At 33.8% G+C, this 15,580-nt stretch overlaps 1 protein-coding gene across 2 annotated transcripts in view; it reads left to right on the top strand.

Annotated features, from left to right (window-relative positions):
• Window positions 1–15,580, top strand: part of ULK4 (unc-51 like kinase 4) — a 257,771-nt gene that overhangs the window by 21,994 nt on the left and 220,197 nt on the right. For both annotated transcript variants that reach the window (XM_068935673.1, XM_068935672.1), the window contains exons 15-18: window positions 529–589; window positions 2,437–2,618; window positions 3,547–3,593; window positions 4,422–4,500. In XM_068935673.1, the coding sequence (XP_068791774.1) occupies window positions 529–589; window positions 2,437–2,618; window positions 3,547–3,593; window positions 4,422–4,500 (369 nt within the window). The remainder of the gene's footprint in view (window positions 1–528; window positions 590–2,436; window positions 2,619–3,546; window positions 3,594–4,421; window positions 4,501–15,580) is intronic.

The raw sequence follows: 15,580 nt of genomic DNA, 5'->3' as shown, positions 1-15,580 counted from the left end.
CAGCTGTCCAATCTGATGTACCACGAAATGATGTATTGTGAAAAAAGTATATCTGACAAAGGATTGGTCTGTGTAAATATGAGTTTTCATATACTGGAATGGTCTGATATATGTGTGTATATACTGTATGGTAATGATTCACTTAAACATTTCATAGGGTCTCAGCTTCATATTGGACTAAATCTTTTCAGTAGCTTTTAAAAATTAAGCGATGCTTTTGCACAGAAGTGAAATAAAGAATTTAAACTGAAAAAAACCCAAACATTTTGTTTTCTCATTAGAAAAATCAGTTACGTGGAAAGACTAACGATGTAACTATACCCAAGGGTTGTGTTAAATCTCAAATATCTACTTGAAAGAAATACGCAGCAGAAAATAATTGAAAATGCTTCAATAATGAAGAGTGCAGCCATCTTGTACTGTTCTTGTATCTTCGTGGTTTTGTGTTGAACTACTTAAAAACTTTCTGAAATGCATTAAGACATGTAGAGAGAGTCAAGTCGTAATGTGTGTGTTTACTCTTTCCAGATAATGAAGCCAATGCCAGTTAGGTGTGACTTGAAAACTTTGCATATACCAGCACATTCAGGTATGGTGCTGCTGAAGTTGTTAAAACTTGTAAGTTCTGCATATGGTTGTGTAACATTCTATCACAAGACCTGTAGCCTCCCTTTGTAGATGATGAGTTGCCACAATGCAAAGGAGAATTCATAATTGTTTTTCTGCATACATAATGTTTATAGCTAGACCAATTTTGAGTAGATTTTTCGGATATACTCACTTTCTCTCTCTTCTACCCTATTCAGTTACATGCCCATGCTCAAAAGCCTTTTAAAATAAGATGGTAACAAACCAGCATATTTGTATTTGTAGTGTTTTTGAAAATAACTGAGGCATTGTAGCTGAAGTGTTTAACCAGATTAAAATTTGATAGAAGCAAAGGAAAACAGAATCTGAAAATGTGCAGTGTCAGTCAACCAGTAGTAGGCGGCCTTGCTAATCCCACCTGTAATGATGAAATGTTCCTTAATAGTAATGTAGAGTTATTTTTTTTTTCTAATATCTAGTAAGGCTATTATTTCTAAAAAACAAAAGGGTTGTCGTTGTCATGAGTATAACGTTTCTTCCCTTGGAACGTTTTCTTCGGTCTATTTAGGGAAGTATTGTTAGCCTTTACTATGCTTAAAGAGGGATTTCAGCGAAAAATCTATTCATCATAGAATTCAGATAGTGCCTCTTCCTAGAGATAATCGAGTTCCTTTTCTTTTTTCAGTAGAGTTATTTTTTTTTTTTAAAAAACCAAACTTATAGTTGGAATTGAGCACAATGTTTCCAGTATCCCAGTCAAAATTGTAGTAGAAGAAAATATTTTATATAGGATAAAGCCCTTGGCGAAAATGCTCAGACTGGGGTGCCTAAGGGGTTAGCTTTTTATTGCATATTGATTTTAAGCACCTCAATCATCAGTCTGATGTTCTGAGGTCTTTTATTGGCTTTATTTACTTAATATGGGACAATGTTTTTTGTGGTTGTAATATTTTCAGGGTCACAGCTTTTTTTCTGGACAGTTTTCTGGTCCTTTTAGAAGATAATTAATCTGATGCTGCCTATCAGCCTTTTTTCTTTATGATTAAAAGCAGTATCAAAATTAAGATAGATGCCTGAAATATAAAACTCTTTTCACCTTAGAATTAGAATTGCCTTCATTAGTCAGTGTTGTTACTTATGTATAAAACTGGTGTAAAAGACAGAAGACAAACTCTTAAATATTCCATATTAGGAGCATGTCGGGATGGCAGATCACTTAATACATTCCTTCAGTTTGAATTTATTACTGTTATTAAAGTGGACTGAGCTTAACCCTTGAGACTAGTAAGGAAGCCTTTGAAAATTCTCTTTTCTCCTACAGTGATCAGAGATTTGCAAAGCACGTTTATGCTAATTGTCCTAAAGGCTGTTGATTTTTGTCTTCCTGTTCAAGCCATGTGTGTTCTGATACTACTAAGACTTAAACAGATGGATACATATACATATGTATGTGAATAAATATACACATTTTAAATTTATTGCAGTTGATTCTGAGTAGATTTCACTGACTTTGGCTAGTTTTTGCCTCATCTTTAATGAAATTCCGTTTTCTTATTAAAAATTAAGAGTGATTAAGGATTAAAAACAACTTCCTTTCTTAAATGCAATGCCAATCAGTATTTACTTAACTAAATAAAGCCTGAAGAGTTAGCAGAGTTCCATTTTCAAAACTGTGTTGATGTATTTATTGCTGCCTTTTTATGCTTTGTACCTATTATAACAACATTTAAAAATATTTTAAATACTAAAAGTATGATTAGATTCAAATTTTGAAATGCCTTTTATTCATTGTGACATTTTATTCTAGCATGTTAAAGATTTATTACCTTGTTTGTTTCTTATCATTAGCTGAGAAATTATTATCTATGAAAGACATGGACTGGAATGACTTCTTGCAACAATTGTGTTCACTGCTTGATTCCACTGAGAAGAATACAGCAGCAGCACGTTCTAAACTGAATTTACTGTATTACTTGTGCACTGTGGCTGTCCATAAGGAAGTTGCAGGCAGGCTAATGAGCTCTCAGCTGGTAAATAATAAAGCTCTGAAGGAATCACCATGTTTCACATACTTGTCATTGTAGCAAAAACCGGCTGCTTTTAGTTCTATTTCAAGAAACCATTGTTGTACTGACCAAAATAGTACAGCAAATTAAATACAAAACAATGAAAAACGCTTATGAAATTCCATGTCAGGTTTTTTAAAGGAGCTGACGGAAATCAACTCTTTCTCTTAGATTTCACATCCTCTTACTTGTGACTTGTGGTTTGTAAAATGGTGGTATTTTTTTAAATCGTTTCTACCCTTGATGGAGAGTTTGAAAATATGTGTGATGAAATGTTACAGTCTTTGTAAATCATTAAGTGTGTGACAGAAAAGACCAATTGAAAAAAGTGCATGTTTGAATTGTTAAAGTAACTTTATTTGGCCATATCTCCATAAAGAATAACAAGAAAATATTTCTTCAGAACAAACAGTAGAACTTGCATTAAGCACCGTTTCAGAGAGCATGCTCTTAAGAGTCTGTTTTAAAGTATTTTTCTAGCATATATTCTAGTATTTGTCAATTATTTTTGTGAGAATTAACAAAAATAAGTTTTGTTGCTCAAACTTGTTGGATAATATTATATGATAATCTGTGTTTGCAGATGATAGCAACACAGCTTTTGCTGTGTATGGTGGTATTTGTAAGTAAAATAATATTTCTTTAATACACTGATACAAGTTTAGCATTTAGTTTAAGACTGGAATATTTAAAACAAAAAAAATTGCCATCACTTTTTGTTTAAATCAACATGGTTAGCAATATCCACAGTATTTTGCTGCGGTACTTTTTGCAAATGCTATCCAAATACATTTTTACATAATAACTGGTATTTTGTTGTTTTTTAAATATCACTGAGGCATATTAAGTCCCTGAAAATCACTAATGTTTATGTATCTTCTTTAAATTGTAGTTTCCAGTATTAATACAGCAGCTGCGTGCAGCCGCCAACTGGGATATGTAAGTAACAATTATTTTAAATTAATTTGTTCAAATAGGGATTAGCTCTGAGTTTTTTTGAAGAAATATATTAACGTTTTTCGGAGGGAATTCTTTGGCCTGTCCAGCCTGCTATGGTATACTTGATGGACGGTTTGTAGTGAGTATAAAACAATGAATTTTTTCTGTGTTGGCTTAATACACTGTTATTTTTTCAGGATCAAAAATTATAGAAAATCTCTAAAATTTTAATCTAGAAGTTGTATAACTTAGTATATCAAATGGCTTTGTTCAAAATCCCTGAATAAACCAAACCATAGCATAACGGTAGCTTTTTTTAAAAAAAAAAATATATATATATGCCTGTTGGAAATATTTCCAGGTGATAGTGCCCTCTACTGCTTCTTTTATAAATGTTAATTTTTATTATTACAGGTTTTTTTAAATGAAACCTCTAAAACCAATTTAATTGGCAAAACAGAAGTGAAATCTATAGTACAAAGTTAAAAAAAAAATCTCTAATGGTTTTCTGCGTTCTAAGAGTGCTATCACGATGAGCATGACTAATTAGAATGACTACAACAGACTAAAGCATCTCCATCTTCAGTGCTAGAGGAAAAAGCATATCTTTATGCATGAATTTATTACTAAATTGAACTGAAATACAGAAATAATTTGATGATTAAAAGACAATAGAAATGAGAAAACCTGAGCTGTAAATAGTGCTTCAGAAATTTCCTGCCCTTAGTAATCTGGGCAAAATATAAATAACATGGCATATTTGTTTCTTTATTCTTTAACATTTTTTCTGAATCTTAAAAAAAAAAAAAAAAAATGTTTGATCCACAGACGTGCCAAAGTTGCTCGAGTGATTGGTTTGCTGGCATTACACACACCTGAACTTGGAGAAAAAGTTCCTGTTTCTGAGGTACTTTCCATCTCTTTTTATTTTTGAGTTTTATTGAGGCTTTTATTATTGATATCAGTTTCTAGACTTTTTTGACCTGTGCTTTCTTTTTCCCTATATGTGAAAATGGGAATATAATTAATTCAGTTAATTAAACATGTAAACCTGCTTGTTTGTGTGTAGTGGTGGTGATCTTGACTAAACTGCAGCAGAACTACCCACTGAAGATACAAAACTCTAGCCTTTTTTTTTTTTCTGAAAATGAAGTAGTCACTTTCACACTGTTTTTTTTCAATTAGTATTCAAATATTTTGATTATTAAAAATTAGATTTAAAAACATTATCAAAAAACTAATGTTTTCAAGTCTTCAAAGTAACTTTTGTATATGTAATCTAAAATCAGATAGCCGTAGGCAGTCTACCAAACTTTATAGTTCATTTATAGGAAAAGTAGGAAGGAGTCATTTGAGAATTTGTGACCTACAGAGTTCCTTTGTTTTTTCGAAATGAAACTAGGTGAAATGAGTTTGCTGAACATTCCAGTGGACTGTTAGCTATTGTACCTTGTGTGACACTTGAAAATTATGAATGATTCTAACTCTTTAGGTTATTACAAAAATTTTTAAAACAGTGCTATATACTATATTAAGATATAATGCTGTAATTTGTCATCTTATATGAGCTGGCTGGTGCTCCAGCTGAAGTTTTTTGATGACTGCTGTGATTTAGAGTAGGTCAAAAATGAGCTGTAGCCAGTTAGAACAATGTAATGTAAAATGACTAGCTGATCCAGTTCTTACAAGACAAAAATTTGTAACACAACATCCCATAATCGGTTGCCCGAAATAAGGCTCTTTTTGATGGTCTTACAAGACAAATTCAGCCCTTCCATAACACAGTGAAGAATGGCCCTACTGGCTCAATCCAAAGATCTGTCTAATCTGGCACCTGTACTGGGACAGAAGCTGAGTGGATGCATGGAAAAACATGTAAGAGCAATGCAAGCATGTACTCGTATTTCTCTATAATATGCTCTATACCTCCAGTGATATGCAACTCTGGGATTTTCTGAACCAGGCATAAAGTCTTTGAATTTCTCTAGTAATTTTCTGAAACCTTTTTTTAGAAATGTATCATCCATAACATCCTTTGGGAAGAAACTTCACAGCTAAACAGAGTGCTAAGCGAAGATGTTGGTCCTTTGGTTTGGACCTGCTACTTGCTGGATTTGTTCTGAGGCCTACTGATTCTTACATTGCAGAGGAAACAAGCATTTCATGTTCATCTTTTCTATGCCAGTTACGGTGGGGTGTTATGGAAATTTACTGAACTACTATTTGCTCAACTCTTTTCCAATTTCTTTAGTAGTTCCTCATATGAAGGCTTTAATAATCCTTCTTGCCCTTGCCTTTCCAGATCCCAATATACGCTTTTTAAGATAGGAGACCAGAACTATACCCTCTTAGGAGGATATAGGTGTATGAGTGATCTATGTGTTGATAGACAGTTCTCTGTTTTGTTTCCTCTTCCATTCCTGGTAACATTTAGTTTACTTTTTGACCACTGTTGACAGAGGTGATCTCTTTGTAGAACTTCCTGCTATAGCCCCAAGATTTTGTTCTTAAATGTGAAAAGTCAGTTCAGAGCTCATGAAGATGTGAATCTAGAACTGCTTTTACCCACTTGTGTATCACTATATGTACAACGCTCCCTGCCCCCCACAATTGCCTCTTTGCAGTTCTCTGTTACAAGATTATTCACTCTTCCAGATACTTTTGTTGTGTTTTCAAAGCCGCACAGGGCCCAATGTAGACTCATGTAGGACACCACTGCTGGCTTTTTCACTGTGAAAACTGGCTCTCCATTTCTGTTCTCAATTTGCTGTGTCTTGCCCAGTTACGTAATTATGTAAGGACACTTCCTCTATCTTAAAGGTTGAACCTGGACCATTTAAGTTTTCTTCCTTCCCTCCACCTTGCTCTTTTTTTAATAATCGTTCATTAAACAGTAGAAGCAATGAGTCCTGAAAAAGCAGAGAGACTATGAAAAAAGGAAACCTCGTCCTTGTTCCACGGATTAAAGTAAATTTTCACATGCCATGTGCTAAAAGCCTTTGGCTTTTTGCTCTTTGAAGAATTATTAACTTCTTAAATTTTTTTTTAAAGATTCTTATTCAAGGTGGTCATGAACAATTCATTATATATATAACCACCAGAGGTCACTCAGACACAAAAATAAAATGCAAGTAAATTACTACAAATTACAGTATATGCTGAAACAGACTAGACAAAGATATACCATGAAACTGTATACTCTCTTTACTTGATGTATGCTAATATTTAGGTCATCTTAGAAAATATTCATAATACAGATGAAAAAATAGTTTATTCGTGAATTCACTGTAGTTAGTCTATCTCCAATCAAATATTTTTAGGTAAATACTTTATTGATTAGAACAAAAAATGGAAACTGATTGCATATTTTGCATATTTTTCTTAGAACAAAAAAGGATATTGCTTTTTTTTTTTTTTTTCAAATCAGATACTTATATTGAAGACGAAGACACATTTCATTCATAACCTTTTCTACCTGGAAATTGCAATATAAGTTGATGAAGCAATTGGTGAAGATGAATAGGTCAATTTTTTTGCTTACTTAATAACATTTTTTTTCATTTTTCATACATTTTTACAAATGTAAAACATCACTTCCACTTATTTATTCCTAGTTATTGTCATAAAATTTTAAAGATGTTTCTCCTTTGTATTAGATTTCAGACCTGGTTCTTAAGGATGTAGACGCTAGTGCTTGGAGAAGAAAACTGCGTTTTCTTTATTTTAGAGAAAAATTCTCCCTGAGTTAGGGAGGCTTCCTTCCATGTGCGACTTATGTGTCTCAGTTATTAGAAAAGGCTGTTGTTTTTTCATCTCTGTAGGTAGACTATGCCTTTTACCAGCCAGGACACAGCCACCCTGAACATACAATTTCAAACTTGATCTTTTATTGTATTAAAAGATACTATAGCAACTTCATAGAATGACGTCATGTCAGGGAGCAGTATCCTTCTCTGTGCCTTATGTGTCCAGCCTCTTCCATCTGAGTCGCTCTCTGCCTGTCCTCTTTGAGGCAAAAATCTAGTCCTCTTCCTTGCCTTTTTAAATTTGCCAGTTGAGAATCAGTCTCATACTATGACTGTAGGCAGCTGTGCATATTTTTGTATGGACTAGAGTCCACTGCTCTACTTGAGCATTTAAAGGGCTCTAAGACCTGCTACAGGCTTCACACTGGCAAATTTCACTGCAGAGCCTTTGACTTATAGAACTCTATAGGTAATTTAACATAATATCCCATAGATAATGACTGTGTATTAGAATAGCTCCATAACACTGAACTTTTCCTGCTTAGAATGTAATTCCTCTGTCAAAGCAATGGAATATCCCAATTTCTATTTTCATCCAAATTGAAACTCTGAATAGCCTGAGCCTTTTTATTTCTGATGTTTGAAATTAGATTTGGTGGATGATTTCTACAGTTGCATGGTAGTTGCATCTTTACCGATAGTTTTATGATTTCTTTCTCTACGTACTCGTACTCTGATCACATGCACTGTGGTCTAAGTGTACAATTTGTTCTCATTCAGATTCTCAGAGTGCTAACTCTAAATCATGTTTCTAGCTTATCTCTCTGATTATTCCTGTATCTAGACCTATCCATATCTCTTCATATTTTAAGAACATTCACAGAAAAATGATGTCACTTGAACATTTATTTCCAAGCCAGTTAGTTTTGCTGTTGTTTGATTGTAAAATAATTTTTTAACTCTGTTCAGATGATCATAATTTTATTTTATCCTTGACTATTTTCCCCACTAGCACTTACTTACTTAGACGTGATGTCTTGTATGTGAAAATAATACCAATTAAAAAAATTTATAGGAAGTAGATGTAAGCCAAACTGAAGCATGACATGGGTGCACATGGCCAAATGTCTACTGTATTGTAAAATGATTATTTTAAAGTCTTAAAATTATCTTCCAAGCATAATCAGGATGGTCACGTAATATTTTTGTCTCCGGTGGTCTCCTGCATATAACTTACTGACTTGTCTGGGCCATGTGGGAGGCAGACAAACAGAATGTCAACATTTCTCAGTTACATTGCCATGTACTCGTAGAAACTCATGGAACACTTGAGAAAAATTTTTCCAAGTTAATAAACAGAAAATTAAATATAATCAATATTAATGACAACGAATCTGTCATAATTACATGGGAATTCAGGATTACTTCAGCAAATATTAACATCTTTTATCATAGTTGTAGGAAGTCTTCAAAAAACAATTTCACCAATCTAAATTAATTGGGCTTGCTTTATTTTGAAGTCCAAACCAACTGGATAGTAGAAAACAAGGAAATCCGCAGTTACTGAACTGAAAACTTACATTACTGATTGCAGGATGAAATGATGCTTTGTAATTCTTAGATTAATTGCCTGATCAAAGCAAAAACTGTACCCTTGTAAAAGACGCATTTAATTGGCACTGTTGTCACAGAGCCCATTAAATTACTTCATTTTTTTCAGGAGATAAAATAGTACATCATCTTCATAAAAATGACATCAGTGGGGTTGCCAGTCTCTTTGCAACAGTCCTCAAAATATGGTGTGTCTTATGATAGTAAAGATGCTGTGTTTTCTTTTATATTCTTCAAGTCTGTTATTTTGGGGATAATGAAGAGCTATGCGGCTGGGATCCTTTCTTCAATGGATAAATATATAAATCTCTGGAAGGTAAAAAGCTATCTGGAAAGATTATTTTGTGCTTTTGATATTTCATTCAGAATTCTGAGCATAATTTATATTCCTGCTACATCTGTGCTATGAAACCATCTTCAGCTGCTTCTATCATAAATATAATAGTGACCTTGACTATTTCATACTTAGGGAGAAGCTTATTAAAGGGAGAGTTAAGGGTAACAAACATTAAGGAGGGAAAAAGACCCTAAATTCACAACCACATAAAAACCTGAAGAAATCTGTTGGCATCTAAATACTGTATCATAGAGTTAAAAACAGCTTCCCATTGAACATTTTGAGATTTAATTTTTCCTTCTACTTTTGAAAGCTTTTTATCAAAGTCAGAGAAGTGAACCCATACATATAGGCAGCCAGGATAGCTGGTGGCTGACTTGAATTTAAGGTGCTCGCTTGAGACTTCAGAAATCCGTCTTAGTCCCTGATCTGCTGATCTTTTTGCATCCCACGTGTGTATCTGAAAGTCACAGGTTATTATGCAAAGATAGAGGAAATGTTCTACCCTGTATAGATGTTTGGACCAAGAACGTATAATTTAGGCTTCTCACATTATATCTGAGTATTCTAAACACTGAGCTTTGGGATATTTGGGGTTTACACTTCTTGTTTTTGTTTTCTGTTTTGTTTTGTTTTTTGTAGGACCAGGTTTCTCAAAAATGGTCTGAACTGATGAATCGCCATTTTCTATTGTGATCATAAGATGAATCATTAGGGAACTAATTGTGATTAGCAGGAACTTTTCTTTTCAAATTGGGCTAATTTAACTTGTATGTGTTTCCTCATCCAGTTTACTGTGCAGATGCCAGCACAAGGGAGTAGGTAGTGCAAGGTTGAATCTGTTTTTATTGAAGGTGGCACCAGTTTTACTGACTTGAAATGACTGTAGTTATGGCATTGCAGTCAGAATAAATACTTGTGTGTCATAAATAAGAACATGGCTTGGATTGCTGGGGTGTGCATCCTTGTGGATTTTTTCTTCTTTCTAACAGAAGCAATTGTATAAAGATTTTTTGCCACCAAAGCCTCCATTTAAAAATTCCACAGCCAAATAATTTTTCTTTATGCGTTCCTTTTATCATTCATTCACCTGTCCAGTATTGAGTTCAATTAATGGGACTAGATGGAGAAATGAGATTTTATTCTTCTTAAATATAAATTTGTATTTTTTTAGTGTAATCAGCCATATTAAAAATCAGAGCTCTTAAGTTAACAGCCTACTTCTTAAGTTTTAGAATATTAAACCTATTTTTTTCCCCCCTGAAAAATAATCTGAATTTACAAGTTCTTACTTCTTGCACTGCTGAGCTTGCTCTTTCCTACTGAGGTAATCATTAAGGGCATGAAAGCTCAGTCATGACTATTTTAAATGAAATGCTTCTGTGGTAGTGCATATGACTTTGTTTCCAATTACAACTTCAAAAAATTTTTTTTCATGATTACTGTTTCTTTTATCTTTTCTTTCCAATAGCTATGTTTTGTTAGATACCGTGAAATCTGTGGCTCAGTGTCCAGTTTTGTTTGCATCCCTTCTCTCGCACTGATATTTCATCTACTTGGGTTTTAAGGTGGAGGAGGTTTCCCCCCATCAACTTTCTGTGGAACCCTGTGTCCAGTAGTAGTCACCTTTTCTCAAAGACACCACAGGACTTAGATGATTTTCAGAAAGACAAGAAGAATCAGTAAGATAAGTAAAAATTCTCTGGGGAAGTTAGAGTCAGATTGTTTAGTAAAAATGTATCTTTGAATCATCCTCGAATAGTGAATGATACAGGGAATATATATCAGGATGTTTTTGATATCCTGTAACTTAAGAACAAAGCCACTTTACGAATTTGAGAAGCAGCAAATTAAGATTCAATGAGAGGAGATGTATATTTACATTATGCATAATGAGGCAATGAAACTTCTTTCCACATGAGCTCATGAAAGCCAGAAAATTAGCAAACTGCAGAAAGGTTTTAAGTGTTGATACGGGGAAGAGGAGCATCAGAGTTACAGTAGCAAGCGCTAGCAAAACATTTTCAAAAGGCTATAAAAGCTCATGTTTCAGATTCAGTGTCAGTACCTAACTGTTTGGGGGTTGAGAGATAATTTTAACTAGGCAGTTGATTGCCCACACTCTCTCTGTATTTTTTTTGGGGTACTTTTTTTATTAAGCATCAAAAAGCAGTCTTGATCCTGTTGATAGCTGCTTTATGGCTTGTGTTTTTATTGACAAAGATTTGTCTTCTGAAATTATAATCCCTTTCCATATATCTTGATTTTAAATAACTGAATAACTCTTTTTAGGAGTCACAACTGCATTGTCACAATTTGTTTATAACTGATGCATGCATTGACTTATATTAAGTTCTTTTTTTATGCCTACTGAATTTATTGCTTATAGCTGGGAGAACTCATATTTACATTTAATAACCAACATAAAAACATTATATAGCGAAATTTCAGAAGAAACTTATTTGTGTAGAGAAAGTAGGACACTAAAATTTACTTCTGCTTTGGAATGAAAAATTATAAAGAAAATGTTACCTGCACTTCTCTGTATACGTGCTGTGAAACTGAAGTGCAATTCAGATATAAAATTGCCTTATTTGACTTGCTTATGTATGGAGTAACACATCTCACATCACAGAACACTTTAAAAGGATTCTTCTTAATTGGTTATAATGGTGGAAGTGTTTGATGTTTCACCAGACAGCTTGTAAGACAATTTTCATCCTATATGGTTTCCTGTAATCACAGTTTTTGCTGATTCTAACTATTTCATATCTCTACCTATCTTTGCTGTAATTTTTTGCAACACAAGCTGTGAAATTTTTGTTTAAAGCATAACGGGCTTTGTTTAACGCATAATGCGTTTAAAGCATAATGTGTATATATATATTTTTTAATAGAACTGAAAGAACTGTATTCTTTTAACGCCATTAAACCTTATGCACAAGTGAGGCCTTTTCTTATTTGGTGATATAGTATGTCCGTTAATATTTTTGGCTGTATAACATTATGTATAAATGAGGTCTTGGGTATGATTTCAATTTTGCATGCTGAATTTCATTTTGGTAATTAATGGTCTTAAATATTTCTAGTTTGTAGATGTTACTAGGTGAAATAGTTTATGGACTGCACTTTGTGTTCCTTTTTTAAAGTTGCTATTTCCTTTTCAGGCACAGGTTTGGCAAGACCTTCCCACTGCGTTTCTTTTAAAAGTGGGAAAGTTTCTTGTTTCAATTGTTCTGCTTTAAGCTTTTCATTTTCTAATATTACATACACGTTTTTCTCTTACAATTAGCTGTTTGCGTATTACTTACTGTAGTTAAACATAATTACCTTACAAAAAAATGCAGTCAATTTCTGACTTCTCAAGTAATAAACGCTGTATTTGAAGCTTCAGATCTGTGTAATTTACCTGTTAGCATGAAAGAGTCATCATATGTGGTTTAGAAAGGAGCTGTTCAAGCAGTTTACTTTTTAATGAAATTCTGTATTTTTTTCTTATATTCTGTCCATTATAATGTAAATGTGGAACAAGGAATATAATTAAGTCCAATTTAAAGTAGTTAAAATGTTTTAAGCTTGTAGTTGAAAGTAATGTTTTGATTTTGTTTTCCACTATAAAATATCACTTCCTAAATGATGACACAGAAGTTGCACTTATTACATGGTAGTCAGTAAGCTTCCACATTTTAAGTTGGTTACTCCTTTGTCCTAGATTATTCCCAGTTAGCTTTTACAGATGAGTGATTCCCATTGACGGGAGTTTTACTTGATGACAACTGTAGGATTGGTAATCTCTTTTAATGAGAATTATCCCTAGTGAAGACTAAATTTACTCCACAATGTTAAGATATATTACCTCTTCGATTTCAGAACAGGATATATGCAAAGAAGTTTCTGCTGTGCAAAACCTAGTAAGAAGCAGATCTTGACCCAGTGAAGTCTTACTGTAAAAAGATAAGTTAAAGGAAGTAAGATAAGGATAATTGTTAGGCTGATGAATACATGCTCGTAGTGCCAACGTTCCATTATGTTTTTCCCCTCAATTCAGATGTCATACAAAGCTTAAACTACAAGAAAACGTCCACTATGTATATTTGAGCTTTCCTATTCCTATATCTACCCTTTTCAGGTATGCCTCAGAGCAGAGGTTGTTTTTAAGGCAGACTGTGGGAGTGGAAAGTAATGCTTCATGAATTAGTTTGTGCAAAACATCCTTTGCTAGGGCTGTAAAGAGTAAGACTTGGAAGCTGCTTTGATTTGGAAGGCAGCTTGAGGGTTCTTGAATAGGCTTTACTTTTTGCCCTGATCCTATGGTGACAAGCATTTTCAAGTTAACTTGATTCCTGGGGAAAATTATGATTATGTGAAGGGTACCATGTATCTGACAGCTTCCTTTGTTGTGTATGTACTGTGCAGTGGGAAGCTTAGTTTTCCTGACTCTTGCAGATGTGGGCTTTTTCTGAACTCGTTTCAGTTTGTCCCTCCTTCAGCATAATTTTCTTGAGGTTTTTAGAATATATTCTTGTGTCCTGTTCTGTGTATGTGTGGAATAACTTTGCCTATGTTGGGTGTATGTGTGAATCTAAACTTGAAATGTTCAACAGTTTCTTAAAGCTTTTTGGCTATGAAGGCCCCCCTCACCCCCCCAAGCGAAATTCAATATGCGTTTTGACCCCCCCCCCCCACTCCTCCCCTTAAAGCAAATAAATCCAACAAGTATATTCAATTCTGTATAGGAAACTTAAGGTATGTTGCTATTATTTTCACAGATACATAAACATGGTTATTTTGCAACATTAAAAAAGGACTGTCTATCAGCTGCAGTAAACAAATGTGGTGTCTACAAATGAACACAGTCAGCCATTTCCCCAGTTAACTTTGGGGCTATACCCTTAGCTTACTCGGCAAAGCCTGAACCCTTGAGAACATTGAGAGCTGTTTCGGTGAGAGAGGAATAAATTCCAGAAATCCTAGAGCCCCCAGAACGCTCACTGCCAGCAGTCCCCTCTCTGTATTTAAAATTAGGCAGCTAAATCCATCTGTAGAAAATGCAGTAGGGATACTTGAACAGTCTTTACTTTTGCAGTTAATAAGCAGATCTGTCAGTTAAAGGAGCTGAGCTTCTTATGAATGCCTGCCTTGTATTGACTTTTTAACTGACTTATATAAAGGCTACCAGTTAGTAGATCCAACTCTGTCTTTCGTAGCTATCAGGAAGTTTAAATAGGAGAAAATCCTAGATTTAGGAGGGTATTTTCCGGTGCTTAAAAGTATAGTCTCTGAACTTTTTCTGTGCTTAGTGCGTTCATAATGTTGTTTTCAGATATGAATTCTCTGTCTAAAAAGAAATGAGTTTGCACCACAGCCTTCTGGCACTGAAACATTAATAATGTCTCTCTCTTCTCCCTTGCTTACATTGTTTCTATGAAACCTATAGAAACAGATCTGAGGTTTCTACTCTTGTTCAGTTTGACAGAACTGAGTAAGAGCTTTCAAATGATTTCAAGGAAGGAGGCAAAGCAGATAGCGTGACTACCTACACCTTTTCTGCTTAAGAAGAAAAAGACTGCCAAAATGATTCTCTTTTTATTTTATGTAGCACTTTTTTGAAGTTTAACACCACATATTTTTGTCCCCAGTTTACTGGAAAAAAACACAGCAACACACAAATAAGGGATTTTATATGATTGCACATCATGGGACAGAGCAAGGGCTGAATTTATCAGCATGTGTTGTAGATTTAATTTAAATGTGTTCTTTCACTAGCCTTTTGGGCTTCCAGCATAGACTTTGATCTTTGCTTGTGGCATCAATTTTTTTGTTGTTTCTTTCACTAGCATACAGTAGGTAAATTTTATAGAGTAGGAAATTTCTTTCTTTTATATATATATATATGTATATATTTAAATAGACAAAAAGTTCCTGTTAATTTCAAAATAGATTTTTCTAGCTAATTAGAACGTTTCTAGTGTATTAAGGAAGAGGTACGCTATAGGACAAATAATTTTGTGTATTAGAAATGATATCCTAAGCAGATCTCCTAAAGCTTATTATGTCTAAGACAATCCTGCTTCTGTTTATAATGTGTAATTTTATTTATTTTTGGTTTACTGCAGAGCTGACATCTGTTACTTTAAATGGATGTGTCAGGTAGACTAGAGATGAGCGTGTTATGAAAGGCTAGGTGAAATAGTTTTTCTGTAGTTGAAATAACATAGCAAGAGTAATTTTTTGTGGGTAAAGTGAAATATTTTCTTGTTTTGTTATATTATCAACAGAACGTTGAGATACAC

This window comes from Struthio camelus, chromosome 2 (genome assembly GCF_040807025.1).
Source record: "Struthio camelus isolate bStrCam1 chromosome 2, bStrCam1.hap1, whole genome shotgun sequence".
NCBI classification, from domain to species: Eukaryota; Metazoa; Chordata; class Aves; order Struthioniformes; family Struthionidae; genus Struthio; species Struthio camelus.
This window is presented reverse-complemented; position numbering and strand designations above follow the sequence as displayed.